The sequence below is a fragment of the Callithrix jacchus genome, chromosome 8 (assembly GCF_049354715.1).
Source record: "Callithrix jacchus isolate 240 chromosome 8, calJac240_pri, whole genome shotgun sequence".
In the NCBI taxonomy this organism is placed as follows: domain Eukaryota; kingdom Metazoa; phylum Chordata; class Mammalia; order Primates; family Cebidae; genus Callithrix; species Callithrix jacchus.
Genome location: NC_133509.1, coordinates 68,450,190 through 68,473,395, shown reverse-complemented (window position 1 = coordinate 68,473,395; position 23,206 = coordinate 68,450,190). Strand labels below are relative to the sequence as shown.

The following is a 23,206-nucleotide window of genomic DNA, read 5'->3' as shown; positions in this document are numbered from 1 at the left end:
TGGGGTAAATAAGAAAAGACACTAGGTAAAGACAGAACAAGACCACTAAGACCACTGCTTAATAAATATATTTATTCTTAGGTTTTTTCTTTCTTTTTTTTTTTTTTTTTTGAAATGGAGTCTCGGTCTTGCTGCCCAGGCTGGAGTGCTATGGTGCAATCTCAGTTCACTGTAACCTCTGCCTCCCAGGTTCAAGCGATTTTCCTGCCTCAGCCTCCCCATTAGCTGGGATTACAGGCATGTGCCACCACGCCCGTCCAATTTTTGTGTTTTTAGTGGAGACGGGGTTTCTCCATGTTGGTCAGGTTGGTCTTGAGCTCTCGACCTCAGGTGATCCGCTCAGCTCAGCCTCCCAAAGTGCTGGGATTACAGGCGTGAGCCACCGCTCCCAGCTTCTTGGGGTTATAATTTTGCTCAAAAGTCTATGAGATGTTGCAGTTAACTCCATTTACATTTTCAATGTGAGATCTAGGTTTTCAAGTTTGTTATGTGATTTTACGCAAAACAATATGCAAATCCAGCGCATTCTAAAAATTCAGTTTGTTCTCCAGCTGCTCCCCTGGTCACAAACAACTAAGGTTGGCGCCGGACTCTCCGGGATCCTTCGCGGAGGGGCCAGAGCAGGCGGGGATGATGGGCTGGGAGGAAGGGCGGACCCGAGGCGGGGAAAGGGCGGGGCTGGGGCGGGGCCCGTGACGCGCGGAGTTAGCCGGTTTAAAGGCCAGACCTCTGCCTCTCCCGGAGTCTGGCCACAGTCGCTGCGGTGGTGACTTCTCATCTCCTAAAGGCGTCCTCCGACTCATTGCGCCACCCTGCTCGCCGGGCGAGTCCGGCGCTGGGTCGTGGAGCCCCGCACCACTCCTGCTGGTTCCCGAACGCAGATCCCTTCTCCCGAGAGTTCCGAGCAACTTTCCCCTGTCCCTGGCGCTGCAGCGGCTCGGGGACCGTGGCAGGCTCTGGTTGCTGAACCCCGGGCCACGCTCCCCGCGCGTCGGCTTCGCGCTCGTGTAGATCCTGCTCCCTCTCTGGGTGCACGCTGGGGGTCCCGGACCTCGACTGTGCGGGCGAGATGCCCCTGGGACACATCATGAGGCTGGATCTGGAGAAAATCGCGCTGGAGTACATCGTGCCCTGTCTGCACGAGGTGGGCTTCTGCTACCTGGACAACTTCCTGGGCGAGGTGGTGGGCGACTGCGTGCTCGAGCGCGTCAAGCAGCTGCACTGCACCGGGGCCCTGCGGGACGGCCAGCTGGCGGGGCCGCGCGCCGGCGTCTCCAAGCGACACCTGCGGGGCGACCAGATCACGTGGATCGGGGGCAACGAGGAGGGCTGCGAGGCCATCAGCTTCCTCCTGTCCCTCATCGACAGGCTGGTCCTCTACTGCGGGAGCCGGCTGGGCAAATACTACGTCAAGGAGAGGTCTAAGGTAGGACGCGCTCGGCGCCCTGCCGCGGCTGCCCCCGCGGGGACGGGAGGCACTTGGAGTCCGTTGTGTATCACCTTCTCAGGGCTGCAAGCGAGAACTTTGTTTTTTAACCAAGAAGTCAGCCTGGTTTGTCTCTCCTCGCTGCTTCCCCCCACCCCTCGCCCCAGCTCTTCTGAGCGAAAGTCCACGTTAAGGGGCTCAGGTGAATCATGATGATGACCTTCCGTTGACTTTGAAATATCGGTTCTGGTGGGTGGCAAAAGCCGGACAAACTGTGGCTTTCGTCCGATTTTAAGACAAGAGGTTCTCAAAGATCCAAAGGAGGGAAAGGGTATTAGAAACACTGTGTATCATCTAAGACACACGTGTTCTTATGATCTTAAATGCCTACTTTGAAGCCACCTAGTATTGCCCTTGGTTATGATCAGAAGAGATTTCTACAAAAGCACTCAGAATTCTGGAGGCAGTTGTGATTTTGCCATGTGGCAGTTGGTTTGTGGAGCCGGGCAGGTGTGAAAGGGTAAAACTCCACTTCTGAATGCTGCCTCTGCCCTCTGGGACCATCTTCTTGACTGAAAATTCTCTCCTGTGCTGAGCCCTACCCCACCACGTTCCTTTTCCTATCAATTGATGGCAAAGTCCACTCAAAACAACCAGTTAAGTGCTCACTAGAGAGTAGTCAAGCACCTCCGGAAAGAAACCGTGTTTTTGTTCACATAGCAGGAAGTGACTCCCTGGGTGGTAATTTATCTTGGAAACATTTACAGGTAGATTGGCAGAAAAACGGGAACATGTAGGTACTTCGATGTTGGTGCATGTTTATTACTTTGGGATAAGCTTTCTGGGTCTTTCCTTAAATGATGGTTGAGCCAGTTTTCCAGTGGCAATTCTGAGTGACTTGCAGTTATCTTATGGTCTGGTTAATGGGCATTCAGAACTATGGAAAACTTTTACTGAAACAGCGAAGCAAAGCATATTGGCATGAGAGGGAAGATGGGCATTCACCTATGCACCGCTCTTTGACAATAAATGTAGTCTTTCTCAAATCAGTCTCAAGACTGATTCTGTCTCAAAACAGACCATTGTTCTCTCATTTCTCTATTACACTGAGAGGAATACTCTCAATGAAGGCCAAGTGGTGAGGATTGGAAACGTGTGGGAGTAAAGGGGTGGAGGTGAATATGAGTGTGGTGGAGAGTCATAGGTTGCTGTACACCTTCCAAGCCAGAGGCCATGAATAGAATATCTGAAAGCATCGTTATTAACGCACACAAGTAAAGTAAATCTTAGGAGAAAATGCTGCTTTCTGAATTCTACTTTGGGGAAAGATTCAGTGTTAGCTGAACTCGGTAGAAGACTGATGTTAAAGTGTTTCTTTACTCTTCTACCATTTTGGTGGTGGATTAGTCATTTGTCTTTGACTAGTTTGGTTTTTGCATTAAATCACCTTGCTGTCTTCTATGGTGGGGGTGGGGGAGGGGAAGGGTCGGCCTCAGTGTCACCGAGGTGCTGATAGCTTCAACCTGGAAGAGCAGATGGCTTCCTATCGGGGTTGTGAATGTTTCTTCTTAACTCAGGTGTTAGGAATTTTTCCTCATCATTCTAAGAGTGGAATTTTGCTCTGGGGGAAGTCAGGATTAATTGGTACAAAGAGGCCACTAACATGTTGAAAATTAAATGTTTTTATTTAGCTTTGACCTAATGGTTAGCGGCAGGGTTTCAGACTAGAATTTAACTCAAATGGAATGAAAAACACTAAGTTAGGTTCAAGGGAAAAAAGATCTTGTAGATACAATTCATCAGTTATAGGTTATCTTTTGGGTGGAATGAAAAGCGTTCCAAGTGACCCTGTCAGAAGGTGATCGTGAGTTGAAAAGAAGATTTATCCTGCCCCACACCCAGATTTCCAGGTTTACTTTGGCTGGTTTGTCCCAAAGCTCTTAGTTCTGCCCTTCAGATAAATCTCCTTTCCATTAGAACATTCCCTGGCCAATGAGAACCAAATGCAAACCAGGCTTGAACAAACAATTTGTGTAAATTGTTTTAAGTGTGCTTTGCTTGTATACAGAAATCTCCTTAGTGTTGTCTCTTGGTCTTGGGTTTCTTGTTTGAAGTTCATTATTAAAGTATTGTAGAAACACTTTCCATTTCTATATGATTTATGTTGGTTTCACCTTTATTCCTTTTTTTTCTTTAGTCACTTTTCATCCCTCAACTGAGTTCCTTATTTTGTGCTGCTTTCCAGAGCAGTGATACAGACCCAGTTGACTGGTACATCTTTCACGTGTATTTTCAAGAAAAACTAATGTTTTAAATTTATTTTTAAGTTTTTCTTAAGGATTTTTTTTTTTTTTTTTTAATTTTTAGTAGAGATGGGGTTTCACCGTGTTAGCCAGGATGGTCTTGATCTCCTGGCCTTGTGATCCACCCAGCTCAGTCTCCCAAAGTGCTGGGATTACAGGCATGAGTCACCATGCCCAGCCAGGAAATTTTCAAACATACATAAACATAAGAGGCTAATATAATGAGCTCCCATCACCCAATTTCAACAATTGCCAACATGTATGTTTATTTCGGACCAATTGTTTTTAGCTACTTTAAATTTCTTGAGGTTATGCTTATTAATACACTTACCCAAGTTTTGGTGTTTTTTTTTTGGTTCTTTGCTGGACTTGGAAAGATCATTGAATAATATAATATTCCCCTTTATCTCAATGAAGCAATAACAAAGACATTGTAGTAAAACAGAAAGATATACTGGACCTAAAATTGAAATTGTGGAAAAATATGGAAAGAAACATTAGATGGTCCTGTTCCCTGCCAAAAACGTGGTTAATGGTCAGAGTTTACCTCATTTTTGTTGGACAAAAATCCAAGGGTGAGAGCCAGCTGTGGTGGCTCACGCCTCTAATCCCAGTACTTTGGGAGTCCCAGGTGGGTGGATCACAAGGTCAGGAGTTTGAGACCAGCCTGACCAACCCGGGGTTTCTACTAAAAATACAAAAGTTAGCTGCGCCTGGTGTGTGCCTGTAATCATGGCTACTCGGGAGTCTGAGGCTGGAGAATTGCTTGAACCCGGGAGGCGGAGGTTGCCATGAGTCAAGATTGCACCATTTCACTCCAGCCTGGGCGACAGAACGAGACTTTCTCTCAAGAAAAAGAAAAAAATCCAAGGGTGTTGAAGACCCCTTGGCGGAAGTGGTTCCTGCAACCACTTCCATAACCCCATAGAGCAGTATGGCGCCCCCTAACTTCAAGCATGATCATCGCTTTCAGGTTAACAAAGGATTTATCCGCTACTCCTTTTTGGACATTTTAGACCATATTCAAGATAAATATTGGTCATAATTTTCTCCTTTTTCTTTGGCTGCCTAGATCTTGAGAATGGCTGTTTTCCAGCGTATGTATAATTTATCGAACCAAAAGTGTCTCTGATGCAAATAGCTCACTGCAGACTCACTAGTGACTCTAATAATATGAACTACCTTTTATTGAGCAGTTTCTATTGTCTGGCACTGTACTAAGCACTTTACAAATACTATCTTGTTTCATCTTCAGAAACAGAGTCTTAAACATATTGAGTGATTAAATACTTTGCCCAAAGTTTCAAAGCCAGTGGTAAGAAAGAATTTAACTCAGGGTTAGGAGCTTAGCCTCGGAGTTACCAACCTTGTGGCTTTAGGCAAGTTGCTTGGTTTACACCAGGTGTAAAATGAGAGGAAATAGTGCCTTAAAGCTGTTGGGGCAAGAAGCATTAAATAAGATGATGTATATGAGTTTTTTAGCAGAGTTCTGAGCCTTCATCATTGTTTTAAGTCTCCAGAGGGAAAATTCGGGATTCTACTCAGGTTTGTCTAACTCCAGAGACTATGTTCTTTCCTTTTATGCTCTCCTACTTCCATCCTTTCTTTTTTCTTTTTTTTTTTTAAAGGTGGGGTTTCACCATGATGGCCAGGCTGGTCTTGAACTCCTGATCTCAGGTGATCCATCCACCTTGGCCTCCCAAAGTGCTAGGATTACAGGGGTAAGCCACCACGCCTGGGCCCATCGTTTCATTTATTCAGCAAATGTTTATGGAGTGTTCTCTCGGTGTGGGGTACTGTGCAGATGTGGTGGCGCAGTGATGAATTTATACTTTCGCATACCTTTGAATTGTAGGCTTGTCTCATGCACACTTGACTAATTCTCAGGCTTAAAAAAATACCCTCAAACATTGAAGTGGGTCAGTTGAATACATTTGAAGAAGAAATGGAGTACTGTGCTGGTGTTTTCCTACAGTTATTTTTAGGAAAATATTTCCTGAGAGGATTTGTTCTTAGGATTCCTGACCAGACTAGCTCTGGAAGATGGCATTGTGAGGACTGCATTGTGAACAGACAGATTAGTCCTCCCCTGGAAACAATAAAGAGGAATGATGAAACAGCAAAAAAATCGATGAATGAAAGAATATGTGTTGCAAGGTGGTGTGTTTATTCCTTTGCTGTTGAGCAATAGCAGTTTAGGCCACCTTTCTCCTGTGAGGTCAGGAATATCCATTACTGAATGGAGCTTATCATGGTTGCAAGCTACTTTTAAGAAAAAATGAGATATGTACTATGAAGATCAGGTTATCTCTCAGGATCCAAGTGCAAGAAATGCAGTCAGAGTCCTCAGAAGCCTAGAGGCATGAACTAGGAACCAGAAAGTCCTCAGCATCCAGGACAACTGATGCGTTCTTTTCTTTTCTTTTGAGACGGAGTTTCACTCTTGTTACCCAGGCTGCAGTGCAATGGCGCAATCTCGGCTCACCGCAACCTCCGCCTCCTGGGTTCAGGCAATTCTCCTGCCTCAGCCTCCCGAGTAGCTGGGACTACAGGCGTATGCCACCATGCCCAGCTAATTTTTGTGTTTTTTTTTTTTGTAGGGATGGGGTTTCACTCTGTTGACCAGGATGGTCTCGATCTCTTGACTTCGAGATCCACCCGCCTCAGCCTCCCAAAGTGCTGGGATTACAGGCGTAAGCCACCGCGCCCAGCCGATGTGTTCTTCCCCCAGGAGCCTCATGACCTCCATCGCTGCTTCCCTGCTTGTCCTCATTTCTTCCCCTCCTTTCAATCCAGCTTTTGCTGCCCACCCATGCACATGGCTCAAGATGGCTGCTCCACAATGGCCACCTCAGCCTTCAGTTCCAGATGAGCAGAGAATTGAGGAACATCATCGAATCCCTATTTTCATGGCCTGGGAGAAAGTCTGATTGTCTCACCTTGGCTCAAGGGACCTATCTGCCTTAGTCAGGCACAGTGGGAGGCATGTGGAAACCATGTGTCACAAATATGGTTGCCAGGGCCCATGAGAGGTATAGTTCTTTTGAGAGCTGGATTCCATAAATGGTTCCTCTGCAATTAGAATCTTAAAAATCTATCTGTGAACAAGGTATTTTGGGGAGGAGTGCTGAGTTTGAAGTTCTGGAACATCCTTCTGTAAGGATGTGAGGGAGTCTAAAAGCTTTTGTATTAGAAATAACCTGCCCAGACCGGTGGCTCACGCCTGTAATCCCAACACTTCGGGAGGCTGAGGTGGGCGGATCACAAGATCAAGGAACCTAGACTGACCTGGCCAACGACAACAACGGTGAAACAGCGTCTACTAAAAATACAAAAATTAGCTGGGCGTGATGGCAGGCATCTGTATTCCCAGCTACTTCTGAGGCTGAGGTAGGAGAATCCCTTGAACCTGGGAGGTCGAGGTTGCAGGGAGCCAAGATCGTGCCACTGCACTCCAGCTTGGCAACAGAGCAAGACGCCATCTCAAAATAAATAAATAAATAAATAAAATAAAAATAACTTAGCTCCTGGAGGAAGGAAATTACTCCACAGTAGTAATTTACAGAATGCAGCCCTAGTGACGGTGAAACAAGTCTCTCCAGTGGGCAGGCCTTCAAGGTGTTTTTTTGGTCTATTTTGTGAATGACATTTGGAAACAAAGAAGGCAGGGGGGTGTGTGTGTTTAATTTGTAATTTCTTTTGCTCAATTTTGGGCCACTGGCCACTTCACTACAACCTTATCTGCTTCAGTGAAGTGGATAATCAGGGGATATCGATTTAATTCATTCACAGATCACTCAGTGCTGCACGCTGTGGTAGACCTGTCCGTGGACAGTGGGGAATGGAGGTGCCAAGTCATTATAAAACCACCGAAGAACTAAGCTGAGAGTTGAGCGTACCATGCAGTGGTTGTCACCAACTCTTTCTCTTTTTCCGGTTAAAAAGCACACTTTTACAGTCATTAGCCATTGTTTCTCTTTGGGTTTTCTCCAATTTCTCTGTTAACTTAAAATGAAGCAGCCAGAACAACTGATCAAAACTATACAGGACTTCAATAATATGGGTTTTTAGGGCTAGAGAGATATTAGAAAGCACATCTTGCCAATGTCTCAATTATTCAGCAGTTGTTTTTATATTTGGAGAGATGATATCTTGAGCAGATCCTTGAGAAGGGATGGGTAAAAGGTACTTTAATAGAGAAGGGGTGGTTGGATGCGGTGGCTCACACCTGTAATCCCAGCCCTTTGGGAGGCCGAGGTGGGTGGATCATGAGTTCGAGACCAGCCCGTCCAACATGGTGAAACCCTGTCTCTATTAAAAATACAAAAAATTAGCCAGGCATGGTGGTGTGCACATGTAATCTCAGCTACTCAGGAGGCTGAGGCAGGAGAATCGCTTGAACCCTGGAGGCAGAGGTTGCAGTGAGCCGAGATTATGCCATTGCACTCCAGCCTGGAAAAAAAAATAGAGAAGGAGCTACGCTGGCTGGAGTTGTTCCGTGAGTTAGGTAGACTGGGCCCAGGGTCTGTAGGTTAATTCAGCAGCATCACCATTTTATTTTGGAATTTTAAATATAATTCTGACTGAAAATTGATAAACACCCTTATGCAAACCTGTCTCTGTATTAGGCTTTGGAGCGTCATGAATTATTTCCCTTTCTAACCTTTCTGCTTCAGCTCAAGCAAAATTGGTAAGTTTTCTCCTGATTCCTGAATCTGGCTGGAAAAACTTGTCATTTCATAAGTAACAAACAGCCTAGCATTTTATGACCCTCTCCCAAGAGCACACCATGTATGAAAGACTCCTCTGATGAAGCTTAAAGGTCAGGGTGGAGTTCTACCCAACCTATAATGAGCAGAGTTCAGGCACCCCCAGCATCTCGTGTACTTCATGATAAAGCTTGGAAGGCCACTCATGTTTGATTTGGCAAGGCCTCTGCTTTTGACCTAACTTTGCACCCCTAGGTAAATTAAATGACATTTTGATCCATGCCCACTGAAGACCAAGGAGTCGCTTGCAGGTTAACACTATGGAGACGGTTATTAATTTTTTGTTAATTATAACAAACAGACTTGACAATTCCTAGCAACACTTTGTAGTTCACTAATATTGCTCTAAGAAACAGGCGTTGCTTTTCTCTAGCATTTGTCAAATGTACATGTTCTGACAGTCATGATAGTTCAGATGTATTTTGTTGGTTATCTGCCAGGGGTGCCCAGCAGGTAGCTGAATCCAGAGAATCTGGAATTGTAAATACAACAGACAAATCATTTTATGATGCCAGACTAAGGAGTTCAGCTTTGGCAGATTGCCAGGAGCCGTTGATTTGGCTCAGATTCAGTGCTATATGTCTGTTTGCCAAGAAGATTAGTTGTCTTGGTTAATTATACATGGAATTTGCACCCCCTTTCTCTTGACTATTTCCATCGTAAACCAGTATGGCACTTTAATTTTGCATCTTGTTTCGATATTGATTGTGGGTGAGTTTCTGTCCCTGTTTTCGGTGAGTCTGTAGTGACTACATGTTTTCCTGCCCTGGTGCCAACACAGTCCCAGCCTTACAGACCCTGGGTTTGCTGGTGTATAATGCAGGCTTTCAGATCGTGCACTGGATTCATTCTGTACCTTGTTACGGAGTGTTCTTCGTGGTCAGTAGTGTGTCAATAACTCCTTGTGAAATCAAGCCAATTTTTGATTCTTTAGAAGGTACAATGATCAACGATTCTCAGGTTCTGGAGTAAATGTACCTATCTCATATTAAACATGTTTTTTCTTTCCAAAATGAGGCCAAAATACTGTTGCCATACAAAAATAATTCCGGAATACAAAGAATCTAGTAATATGATAGTAACCTTGATTCTTTGTCAGTGGGAAGAAGGCAAAATGAAAAACTCAATTCCAGGTGTCAGTAACATCAATTTTTTATTCTAATATGAGAACCTGAAGTTGTCAGAACAAAGATTCAGCCCAATAAGAGGGAACCCTCCCTCCAGGTTCCCTCTTATTTCTGCTCATTTATCTGGTCAGACCTGAGGGACCCATCATTCGGAAGTCTTAATGCACCCCACATGACTGCTGAGTTCTTTTTTGGGGCGGGTAAATGATTTCTTTAATGTTCATATTGTTTTGTGGGTTAAACTGAATGATTGGAGTCAAATAAACAAAACTTATATTTATTTATTTTTGTAGAGATGGGGTTTCGCCAAGTTGCCCAGGCTGGTCTCGAGGCCTCCAAAGTGCTGAGACTACAGGTGTGAGTGCTAGGGCAATAAAACCCCTTTTAAACACAAAATACTGATGAAAGACCCAGGCAGGAACATTCAGTATTGTTAGTGAAGGACCTATTGTGCTTTTTTTGTTTAGTTTTGCTTTTTAGGTTCACTATAGAACCTCGAGTCTTGTCTTTTTTTTTTTTTTGAAAAAAACCCTGAATTTTCTTCCTTTTCTTAGTAGAAAAATCCTTGAGGGGGGAAGTTTAAAAGTAACTTACTGTAACCATAAATCACTTGCCTTTGGTTCTCATTCTCCCTGTAATCTATTTTACGTACTTTTGCTGGAGTATAGTAATCCCAAACCCAATTCTAATCATGTAGTCGCCGTGCTTAAATAAAAACAAAAAATCAAAAAATCCAACCATGCTCTCTCTTCATTATCTACCATACAACGCTGTAAACACTGTAAACGTAGCCAGCTTTGAAGGCCCTCTGTATCTGACCACATCTGACCTTTCCACACTTAATAATTTCCCACTGCTGCCTTCCTTTTTTCCCAGTCCCTGAAATGCTAGAAACTGACTTGACCGGCATAATGAGCTTCCCCATTGTCTTCCACTCATCAGAATCCATCTCTCCCGCCTTCTAGTGTTTGTTTCTGGAAGTCTTCCCTTCGGCTTCCCAGAACTCTGTGGTGGCTCAATCCAGGCTGCCCCAGTACATTAATTTATTGGGCTGTTTTTGCTGCCCACTGTGTGCTCAGAAATTTCTTGAATGCAGAGACTGTTAAGCTTATACTTGTAGTGCCTAGAACACTCTCTTACACTTCATAGGTGCTTGTTGGCCTAATTTCATCTTCAAAAGACACTTTGATTTCAATGAATATTTGGGTCTTAAAAAAAACCTAAAATTTTTTTGCAGGGGGAGAGTGGGGGGAAATGAAGGGGGAAGGCGGGTGGCTACAGCTTGGTCTCTAATTTGATGCCTAAATATTTAAATATTTTATTAGAGTTACATGATATGTGAGACCATCTCAAAGGAGGACCTTGGCTTTGTAAGTTTTTTTTTCTTGGTTTCAAAATTCTAGGCTTCACCCTGGAAATACCTGAATCACACCTGGATCCTAGCAGCTCATACATACAGGTCTGGATCAGAGAGAAGCCAGGGCCATTTGGTTCTCATTGTCTCTGTAATCTATCTTATGTACTTTGGCTAGAGTGTAGTAGTCCCAGTTCTAATCATGTAGTCTCCGTGCTTAAATAAAAACAAAAAATCAAAAACCTCAGGGCCCCAGGTTCTGGTCCTAGTTTAGCCCCTGCTAAGTTTCATGGTCCTCAATTTCCACTTCTTTATGGATGAGTTAGATATTTGATTCAGTTTTGAACTTCAATTTGGTCAGCACCTACCACTTGACATTAGGATGGACACCTCAGATTTTATATTATCTTCCTATGATCTTGGGTAAGTCAGTTCTCTGAGCCGACCTTCGTCATCTATAACATAGGCACAATAATACTGTATATCTACCTTTAGGATAAGGGATTAAAGTTGAGACTGCATTTCCATGCGAGAGGGAATATAGTTGCTTTCAGTGCCTCTTATTTGATTCCTGGAGAGAGTAGACTTGTACCAACAGTCAAACCCCGGCACTGATATGACAGTAATCCTCAGAGGCAGAGCCCAACACAAAACAGCAATGCTAGAAAGTTACGATTGGAAAGTTTCCTGCCAGCTTCAGGAATGACACTGCAAAGCTGGTGCCAGAAACTGCTGTAGTACTTCTCCTCATTACTGCTCTACCCATCCACTTTCTGTTCCCCAAATTAACTAGTGCAGTTGACTAATTCCTCTTTACCTTTATCATTTAGGGTGAGGCATTGCACAAGAACTCTTATCTTTGCCTTATAATGGTTGTGCTTCTCTGTGGTCCCTGGATAAGCATCACCATTATCTGGGAACATGCTGTAAATGCAAAATCTTCAGTTTCTCCCCAAACCTCCTGAGTTAGAAACTCGCAGGTTCTCCAGGTGATTGCACACATGCTAAAGTTTGGAACCACTGAGTAAAGTTAGTGCATTAAGAGGAGATTAGATAGGGATGGTGGCATATCTTCCTACGGTTTCCCTGCTAACAAGAAAGTCAGAGGTCAGTTGATCAGACTTTAATTATTTATTGCTAAAACAAACAAAAAAACCAACAACCAGATTGTTAGTTCATTTGGGAAATCTTTGAGAAAAATCAACATGTTAAAACACACACTTTTATAACCTCTCTCTTATTTGTACCAACAAATTAGATTTTCCAGAACTAGAAATGAAGCAAATTTTGGAACCAATTACCTCCTGTTATGGTGAATGTAGGTGAATGTCTGGCCTTTGGCAAGGCAACTGCATTTGAGGCCCATGTGGGCCCTGCAGGGGCTACGGAGATTTTATGGTGGGCTTGAGGTTGGCCCTGTACTGGGAGTAACCAAAGCAAAAGACAAGACAACTTGGTCAACTAGGGTCAATTTCCTTGGCCTCTTGTCTTTTAAAAATCCCCCCTTTGGATCTGTGAGTTCACAGACTGAATACCAAACAAACTCTTTTAAAAAATATTCTTGCAATTTTTTTGTATTTTGTGATTTTTTCTATCACACTGGAAGGGTGATAGGCAAGGATGAGGTAGGTAGAGTCAAGTATTTCAAGTAGAACCAAAGATCTTAGTACTTTCGAAAATTAGGTGGGGGTGAATTCATTAATGTCAGCCATTAGATAAACTGCCTTGGTAAAGTGTGACTTTAAGACCTCACACTCTTCAGCCAGACTAACTGGGTTCAAAAAGGCAAGTTACCCAAGTTCCCTGTTCCTGCATTTCCTCATCTGTAAAATGGAGATAATGTTCCTACCTCATAGGATTGTAGGAAGAGTGAAGAAGGTCAGATTTGTGAAGTACACAGAACAGTGTCAGGCACATAACACTCTACAAATGTTTGTTTAGTAAATAAATATAGCTACTGAATTTCATGAGTTCTAATCTGCACTGACTTGCTGTGTGTCATTTCTTTCATTCAGCAGATCTGTTGTTCCAAGTACTGAAATGCAAATGTAGGTTTCTCCTGTTTTAAGATGATTGCTTCAAGGCATTTTTCATGACATGTTTTGATTGGTAATGACATTTTTTCATACATTATCCGTTAATAAAGTCTTGTCTTACCAATTGTTTTGCATTATCATGGATTCTTTTAAGTATTTTAGGACTAAGTTCAGATGAAAATTTGAAAAGAGCCATATTCCATTCTCAGATGGGCCTGCAGTCACAAGTATTCCTTGTCTCTGTTATGTGCAGAGCCTTTAGAGAGCCATAGGTGATGTTTTATTGTTCCGATAAGGCTGTTTTCATATCAAAGGAAGTTGAATATTATGTTTCTCTATAGGTATACCTGTGATAACGTCTAGGTCCATAGGGTAACTTCTAGGGTTAATGACTTCTACCCAGGACTTGTGAGCTGTATGAATCAGGGCACACACTGCTGCTCACCTTCCCAGTAACCAGGAAATTAAACAAGATATGTGCAAAATGCCACCCAGCTACAAGAGTTCTCAGGAAACAGCAGCTGTTAATATTTGGGGAAAGGCATCAGAAAGGAAATGGTTAAATGCCTCTTGATGTCCTGATCCCTGGGCTGGACTGACTTGCTGATTTTATAATTGTGAGGAAGCCCTGTTGAAAACATTTCTCTGGTGACTGGGGTAGTGATGGGGGAGGGGAATGGTTCCCAGTGTCAGTTCCCAGCTCAGGCTGCCTGGCGGTGTGCTCGGGTGTGGGCTGGCTGCCACCCTCACGCAGCGCACGTAGCCCTGTCACTCAGCCATCACCCTGCTGGCTTAGAGCCAGTCCTCCACGGGAAGGGCGGCCTGCCCAAACTCAAACACCCTCTATGAATATGGCCATGTTGCTGGGCCTGTTTACTGTGCCTAATTGCATGGGATCTGGCTGAATCCCCTCCAAGGAGAAGAATTAACCACAATGCAGAAAGGAATGACAATAGTCTCTTAAATTCCTGGCCTCTGAGCCTTTCAGTGGCTTCCTGGGGGAGGGCGATTCACTCAGAAGGTCGTGGGTGAAGTGCGAGTCTCCTGGAGTAGAATCTTGATCCAGCACAGTTCGACTTTAGAGGCCTTTGAACCCCCTGGGATTCTGTGCAGACGTCTGTGTGCGTGCATATTTCTTACATCCTTTTAATATAGGAATCTCAAAGGGCTATTGTGCCCGGTAGAACTGTCATCACTGACCCCGGAGATCGATGCTTACAGAGTCTGGGTAGTTGATGGTCCTGAAGCTAGGACCAAGTTCATCTGAGGACAGGTTTTAAAGTGAAGGTGGTAAATTCTCTGCTACTCAGGCACAGTGCTCTCTCCTGACCAGGAGGGTGTGGGCACACCCACTTTTCATTAAAGCAACAGAGAGTTGGTTATTACTTCTAATTTTTTTATTTTCAGAAGTTCTGAAGTTTCCACAATATTAGAAAATTCAGGTGTAGGTGCATGATGACCGTTGCTCTACGTTGGGAGGTGAGGTGATGTGTAGCAGTGTTCTGGGTAAGTAGGTTCTGCGAGAGGAAATATTTTTAGTGTGGATTTAGGGTGCAAAAGACGAAGGCAGAAGTAGTTTGCATTGTGGAAAGTAGTAAAAAACATTTTCATCAATAATTCTGGGTTTATTGAAAGGATTACCTACCTGACAGGGATTTGTCTGGTATTCTGAATCTTCCAAATGGTCCAGTGCAATGCTGAAGCTTTGGGAAGGCAAACCTGGTGGCTGGATGTGTTTCCAGCTTGTGTTAAAAGTGTATTTTCTCTTTCCCCCTCATTTTGTACATCCATCTCCAACTAGAGGCAGTAGAAGACAGGAAACAGAATTGCAAGGAGCTAGGCTTGCTCTTACCCAACAGCACAGATAACCAGCGAGATGCCAAGATAACTGATGATGGCTTAGGCAAAATTTCCTCCTGTTCTAAGAGCTTATGTTATCTACAGCTATTTTCTTCATGCCTGTCTAGGTGAAGTTTGAATGTATAAAAATTCTAAGGCACTTTTAATGCTTAGAAGTTAGCGCTACTTCATCATCACATTGAGACCTTTTTGTTCATTCTTGTATAAAGGAGAAGACCAGCTGGCTGCAAGTGTGAACTCTGTGTCACTGACATTTTCTTAAAACTTGGAGAAAGCTTTGCATAGTTGCTGTAGTCTTGTAAAGAGGCCCTGTGAACATTGTTCGGTAGGAATTGAATTTGCTTGACAACAGTAGATCCGACAAAATTTCCTTGAAGATCACACATTCCTGAACAAGGGAGATGATAGAAGCTGAAGTGGTAATTCCAGTTTTCTTTTCACATCCTCCAGATTTAAGTTACAAATGATTTTTTGAGTTGTTTTCTCTCACTCCTTGTCAGAGCCAAGTGGAAAATAATGGAATTGGACATTTGGGCTTAAATTATCTTTAGATTTTTTTTTTTAATAAAACTTGTAAAGAGCATATCTCAGGTTTTTTTCTCACTCCTTCCTTCAATAGCCTGCATATTGGAGTTTGCATACCTAAAGGTTTTTTTGGTTTTTCTTTCTTTTTAAATAGGAGAATTTCGGTTTTTAGAGCTGCTGCTAGCACATGTAGTGCCTTTGTTGCGGTTACTAATCCCCTTTCCCCTCCCTCAGATGAATCACCAAATGGGGCCCCTACTTCAGCAGGGTGCCTTGCTGAAGCCAGGACCTAAAGTCTGTAATCATGAGGATGCCCCACTCACTGGCCACAGTCGAGGTGTGTGTTAAAATATGTGCTGAACGTAAACCACCGGAAAAATAGCCCTGGAAGTGTAGCCTTCAGCTCCTCTATCCACAGCTGACTAAAAACATTGGCAAGTTTGTCACCTAGGCTGTTGTTACCCGAATATAAATGAGACCCATTTCTGGCCAGAAAACTTCAGCTATCGCATTCTACATTGTGATGAGTTGCTTGACTGTTTTTCCGAGCAGAAGAAGGTACATGGTCTCATGTATTTTTTCCCAACTCTTTTCTTTCTTTTTTTTTTTTTTTGAAAGAAAGGAAGAAAAAGAGAGAAAGGAAGAAAGAAAAAAGAGAGAAAGCAAGAAAAAAAAGAGAAAAGAATGAAAGGGAGAAAGAAAGAGGAAGAGAAAGAGGGAGAGAGAACGGGAATCTTGCTCTATTGCCCAGGCTAGAATGCAGTCTAAAAATGGGTATTCAAAACCTCTTTTATGCCAATAAATGTGCTTAACAGCGGAGACAGGAAGGAATAAGGAAGGAAAATAACAAACAAGCAGCCAACCAATATTTCATTTAAACCTGTGAAATGCTATGCAATTACTGAGGAGTGATTTACTTCCAATTATATGGTCACTTTTAGAATAGGTGTGATGTGATAACTGAGAAAAATGTATGTTTTGTGTATTTGGGGTGGAGAGTTCTGTAAATGTTTGTTTAAGTTTACTTGTTCCAGGTCTGAGTTCAGGTCCTGGATATGCTTGTTAATTTTCTGTCTGGTTGATCTGTCTAATATTGACAATGGGGTGTTAAAGTCTCCCACTATTATTGTGTGGGAGTCTAAGTCTCTTTGTAAGTCATTAAGAACTTGCCTTATGTATCTGGGTGCTCCTGTATTGGGTGCGTATATATTTAGGATCGTTAGCTCTTCTTGTTGCATAGATCCTTTTACCATTATGTAATGTCCTTCTTTGTCTCTTGTGGTCTTTGTTGCTTTAAAGTCTATTTTATCAGAGATGAGAATTGCAACTCCTGCTTCTTTTTTTTTTTTTTTTGCTGTCCATTTGGTTGGTAAATCTTCCTCCATCCCTTTGAGTCTTTGTGTATCCTTGCATGTGTGATAGGTCTGGATACAGCATACTGATGGGTTTTGGTTTTTTATCCAATTTGCCTGTCTGTGTCTTTTGATTGGGGTATTTAGTCCATTTAAATTCAGGATTGATATTGGTATATGTGAGTTTAGTACTGCCATTTAATGCTAGCTGGCTGTTTTGGCCATTAGTTGATGCAGATTCTTCATTATGGTGATGCTGTTTATCTTTTGGTATGTTTTTGGAATGGCTGATACTGGTTGTTCCTTTCTATATGTAATGCTTCTTTCAGAAGCTCTTGTAAAGCAAGCCTGGTGGTGATGAAATCTCTGAGTACTTGCTTGTTCACACAAAAAAATTATTTTTCCTTCACTTATGAAGCTTAGTTTGGCTGGATATGAAATTCTGGGTTGAAAGTTATTTTCTTTAAGGATGTTGAATATTGGCCCTGCCTGTCTTCTGGCTTGTAAGGTTTCTGCCGAGAGATCTGCTGTGAGTCTGATAGGCTTCCCTTTGTGGGTAACCTGACCTTTCTCTCTGGCTGCCCTTAGTATTTTCTCCTTCATTTCAACCCTTGTGAATCTAACGATTATGTGCCTTGGGGTTGCTCTTCTTGAGGAATATCTTTGTGGTGTTCTCTGTATTACTTGGAGTTGAATATTGTCCTGCCTGGCTAGGTTGGGAAAGTTTTCCTGGATAATATCCTGAAGGGTATTTTCCAGCTTGGATTCATTCTCTTTGTCACATTCAGGTACACCTATCAAACGTAGATTAGGCCTTTTCACATAGTCCCATATTTCCTGGAGACTTTGCTCATTCCTTTTTATCCTTTTTTCTCTAACCTTGTCTTCTCATTTTATTTCATTAAGTTGGTCTTCAACCTCCAATATCCTTTCTTCTGCTTGATCAATTCGACTGTAAAAACTTGTGCATACTTTGCAAAGTCCTTGTATTGTGTTTTTCAGCTCCATTAATTCATTTATATTCCTCTCTAAATTGTCTATTCTTGCTAGCATTTCATCAAACCTTTTTTCAATGTTCTTAGTTTCTTTGCATTGGGTTAGAACATGTTCTTTTAGCTCACAGAAGTTTCTTATTATCCACCTTCTGAAGCCTGATTCTGTCAATTCATCACACTCATTCTCCATCAGGCCTTGTTCCGTTGCAGATGAGGAGCTGCGATCCCCTGTAGGAGGAGTGACATTCTGATTTCAGGTGTTTTCAGCCTTTTTGTTCTGGTTTCTTCCCATCTTTGTGGATTTATCCACCTGTTGACTTTGTAATTGCTGACTTTCAGATTGGGTCTCGAGTGGACATCCAGCTTGTTGGTGATAAAGTTTTTTCTGTTTCTTAGTTTCCCTTTGGTGGACACCCCTCCCCCCAAGAGCTGGACCTTCCCGGGTTCAGCTGTGCTTGCTGTGAAACTCTCAATCCTTAGTGCTTCCAATTGCTTTTTTTTTGTGGGGGTGGGACCAGCTGAGCCTGATCACCTGGCTCTCTGTCTCAGAGCCTCTTCTTTTTTTTTAGTTGAATGGTCAACTCTCTCCCAGGTGTTCCAGTCACCTGCTGAAAAGGCTCCGGAATCTGTGTAATTTCCCTTGCAGCAACCCACTGTGCCAGCTGAAACAGTGGTATTGAAATTTGTTGTGCTTTTCCGCCTGGGAATCTCCTGGTCTGGCTCACTGCTTCAGTCCCCCTTTCAATCAATTGAATGGGTGACTCTGCCTTCCTGGAGCTCCAAATGCCAACTGAAAGGGCACCCAGTCCCGTATACTCCGCATTGAGAACCACTGCGCTGAGGCACTGGCAAAACAGCCGCATTGGCGACCCATGGGGCTCCTCCGCTAGGAGTCTCCTGGTCCATGGGCAACAAAAATTTGTCTGGAAGTGTGGCGTCCACTCACTCTCTGTGCTTTCACTGGAAGCTACAATCCTGAGCTGCTGCTAATCGGCCATCTTGGATCTCTCCCTCCTTTTTTTTTTTTCTCAGTAGCTTAATATTTGACCTTCCGAATTTTTAAAAAAGATTTATTTTATTATTACTTTTTGAGATGGAGTCACTCTCTGTCGCCTAGGCTGGAGTGCAGTGGCGTGATCCCAGTCCACTGCAACCTCCACCTCCCAGGTTCAAGTGATTCTGCTGCCTCAGACTCCTGAGTAGCTGGAATTACAGGTGTGTGCCACCGTACCAGGCTAATTTTTTGTTTTTAATAGAGATGGGGTTTCACCATGTTAATCAGGCTGGTCTCAAACTCCTGACCTTGTGATGCTCTGGCCTTGGCCTCCCAAAGTGCTGGGATTACAGACGTGAGCCACTGCACCTGGCCCCCGACTCTTTACACATCTAGTTGTCTGAGTCATTGTGCCTTATGGTGGAGAAGGGAAGGATCCTAGGTCTCTGTGGCTCTGCACTGGATGGACATGGGGGAAGGACTTGATGGAGGGAGGTGTGAGGATGCAATTAGAATGCGGATGGCATTAAGGATGAGGCACTGATTTTGGACAGGATGTGTTTGAGTCTGGTGGAAAGAAATGGGGAAAGTGCCCATTCAGGAGCTGTCTCAAAGTAACTTTACTTCTTGGAAGGCCTCACACAGTGATCTCAAAATATAGCCTGATATATGTATATGTGTTTGTGTGTGTGTTTATTTATAGCCCTGATTAAAAAGTTGGGATCAACAATATTTAGGAGAGTTTACATAAAAATTGCCTGCTGCTCTCATAAAATCTGAAGATTTGCTCTCTGAAAATAACAGCAAGTCCCCCCAGTGTAGGTGCCATAACACACACATGACTCATGTATCCCTGACTGACTTCAATCATTTGTTAGTGGCAAACATCGAAAGCTATTTTAGTTTGCCAGTCCTGGATTCAAAACTACAAACACTTAAGTAAAATTGGATCTCTGAAGAAGAGACATTCTGCAGCTCCAGTCAGAAGACAAACATGCCACATCATCTTTAAAAATAGCTAACATCGACCAGTTGTGGTGGCTCACACCTGTAATCCCAGCACTTTGGGAGGCCAAGGTAGACAGATCACCTGAGGTTGGGCGTTCAAGACCAGCCTGACCAACATGGAGAAACCCCATCTCTACTCAAAATACAAAATTAGCTGGTGGCACATGACTGTAATCCCAGTTACTGGGGAGGCTGAGGCAGGAGAATCACTTGAACCCGGGAAGTAGAGGTTGCGGTGAGCCGAGATTGTGCCATTGCACTCCAGCCTGTGCAACAAGAGCGAAACTCTGTCTCAAAAAAAACAAAAAACAAAAAGCTAACATTTATTAAGCATTTAGTGTGTGCCTGGCTGTGCACTAAGCATTTTGCATGGATTATCTCCTTCAGTCTTCATAAACCCATTTTACAGATGAACAAATCAAGGTATAAATAAGTTAAATGCAGATTATCTCATACTTACGTTGCATTTTATTCAAAGTACACTTTTCTCAAGACCATGCTTAATTCAAAATGAATCCTTAAAAAGGTTGGCTGGTATTTCTCCTGAGCAGCAAGAGGGGATCTAGCATTTGTGGGTAGATCAGAGTACTAGTGTAAAGCTCCTCCAGCCAGATAGTTTTGAAATCATGCTGTTCTCGACAAATCCTAAAGAATGGATTTTCATTTATTGCAAATTTTGCAAATAAAATGAGATGTAATTAATATTTGAATTTGCTGAGTTAAATCTTGCATAAAATGCCACTTCATTATAACTTATTCAAGACCGAGTCATACTAGTGAATCTGTCTCCAAAATCATGAGCAATGTAAAATACATTTGTATGAAAATACACTTGGTAACTGTTAGCAGAGAAGTGGTAAGCCTAACCACAGGGTGGTTGTACCCCCTTCTCACCTGTGAGTCTGAAAAAAAGATCATCGTTGCTGAGGGGATGGTGGAGGTTGCTGATGCCAAGTTTTCGAAATCGTTTTTAAATGCAGTCAAGCTGCAGTTGATGGCATGCAAGAGCATTCTGTTTAGGCACTGGAATGAAAATCCTGGACTTTTATTTTTCAGCTTTACCTTTAGACTTGATGAGATAGGTTTTTTTATGAAGTCAGCTCACCAGTAACTTTTTTTTTGGAGACAGAGTCTTGCTCTATCGCCAGGCCGGAGTTTAGTGGTGCGGTCTCGGCTCACTGCAGCCTCCATCTCCCAGGTTCAAGCAATTCTCCTGCCTCAGCCTCCAGAGTAGCTGCGACTACAGGCACGTGCCACCATGCTCTGCTATTTTTTTCTATTTTAGTAGAGACAAGGTTTCACCATGGCCAGGATGGTCTCTATCTCCTGGCCTTGTGATCCGCTCACCTCGGTCTCCAAAAGTGCTGGGATTACAGGCGTGAGCCACCGCGCCCGGCCCACCAGTGACTCTTAACAGAAGCATTGTCTTCTTTTTCACTGTAGCATTTGGGGAGCACATTTACATATTGGGTTTGAACTGTTAATGGTTCTATATATCTGCGTATATCTTTAAAGAATACATACACATTTCTTTTTCTTGAGATGGAGTCTCTGTCACCAAGCTGGAGTGCAATGGCGCAATCTTGGCTCATTGCAACCTACGCCTCCTGGGTTCAAGTGATTCTTCTGTCTCAGCCTCCTGAGTAGTTGGAACTACAGGTGTACAACCCTGCACCTGGCTAATTTTTGTATTGTTAGTAGGGATGGGGTTTCACCATGTTGGCCAGGACGGTCTCGATCTCTTAACCATGTGATTTACTTGCTTCAGCCTCCCAAAGTGCTGGGACTACAAGTGTGAGCCACTGTTCCTGGCCTACATTTCTTATCTGAACATGGCTGCATATGTGTCTAGAACACATATTCTGGTGTAGCACCAGCCTGGGACTGCCTGATTCACCTCTCCACTAATTTCCTATTGCTACAGAGCAAAGGGAGGCCTCTGGGAATGGGGATGGTGTGGGGTGGCATGGGTACACTATATAATGTCAGTTGAGGGAATGGTGAATGTGTAAGTGAACACGTGGATTTATCTGCATATCCAGGAATAGACCTATAGGACTATACTGTGTGTGCTGCTGTAGATGACACTAATGTGTTGTTAAACTTCTGTAAATTTCAAATATTAATCCGGTCAGGAAGTTCAAATAAATAAAAAGCCTGTACTAAAGAAGGCATCCTCTTGATATGTGTCAGTTTATTGCTTGGCATGTTTGTTATATGATCATTAAGTGACTGTGGCCCGTTCTTTTAACAATAAAGCTTTGAAGGTTTCTCCTCTGTTAAACACTCTAAATCCCTTCCCTGGCTTGATGAGGTTTAGATAGCAACTCAGTTGGACTGATCTGCTTCCGGAGTTTGTGACTGCCCCGTGCACAAATTGGCACAGAAGTGAATGGCTAGTTATTGAAGTCAGGCTTGCTTCTTGTGCATCCTTAGCCTCATGGTTTTAGACCTTGTCAAAGAAGAGCAAACAGTTGGGAATGTGCCCAAGCAAAGACCCACTCATCCAGAAAACACACTGATAAAATTGGCCAAATGTAGCCTCAACTGGCCCACTGCTCGAAAATGATTTCCTTCCATTGTTTCCAACTTGATGCATGTGGTTTCTGGAACCAGGAGAGAGGGTGAATATTCACTCTGGCCGAAAAATTATCTCTGTTCCTCCCCTTAAGCAGTCAGACACTTTGCTGACATGTAGGGGTTTTGTCCTAATAGGAAGTCCTCTGGAATTGGCTCTTTGTTCCTGTGTGTTTTATAGATGCAGCTCTTAGTAGAGGATGTACTTTTGTGAGTTTGTATCCATCTTTTTTTCAATATTTTAATCTGAGCTGAGTTCGGAGGCAGAGAAACCTCCTTAATGACCTGAAGAACTGGGTTGCTTTTTCAAGGGTTGCTGCTTAGATTCAAGTCTTAGATCTTCTTGGACCTTTGACAGCTGTGTAACTCAATACCCTCTTTATAGGAAATAGCCGGGGATCACAGTTAGTTGCAGAGTGAACCATGGCAGGTATGAAGACCACTGACTGACCTTTTCCTTAGAGAAGAGCTGTTTAAGCATATAAGATTAGAGCATTGACGGCGTACTTTTTCTTTTCAGACACACACAGTAGGGGGAGCCTGAGATAGTAGGGAATCCAGCCTGTAATTGTTTGTGGCTTAAGCAACTTTCTTTATTGGCTCAGTGGTGGTTCTTAGAATCCTAATAGCTGCTTCCAGGGGTGGGTAATTCTTCAGTCATTATAGGTGACTTTATTTAGCTCTTTTTCTCTTGCTAGACCCATCAGTTCTGTTTGCTACCAATCACCCTTCCTCAAGCCATGCTTTGCTTAGTGGTACCATCATTTGCTAAATCTTTATGACCGACGTTGCCTCATAGTTTCACCTTCTAACAGCCTAACTGAGCTCTAAGGATGACATCACATTGACCTTTTGATGTTCAAAGGCAGGATATGGGGAT

At 43.2% G+C, this 23,206-nt stretch overlaps 1 protein-coding gene across 2 annotated transcripts in view; it reads left to right on the top strand.

The window, feature by feature from the left end:
• Positions 1 to 740: 740 nt before the first annotated feature.
• Positions 741 to 23,206, top strand: part of EGLN3 (egl-9 family hypoxia inducible factor 3) — a 31,006-nt gene continuing 8,540 nt past the window's right edge. The window contains exon 1 of one of the 2 annotated variants that reach the window (XM_017977046.4): positions 741 to 1,144. In XM_017977046.4, the coding sequence (XP_017832535.1) occupies positions 1,070 to 1,144 (75 nt within the window). In that variant the 5' untranslated portion in view covers positions 741 to 1,069. Of the gene's footprint in view, positions 1,427 to 23,206 lie in introns of both variants that reach the window. The other variant, XM_002753799.7, reaches the window with a different exon arrangement.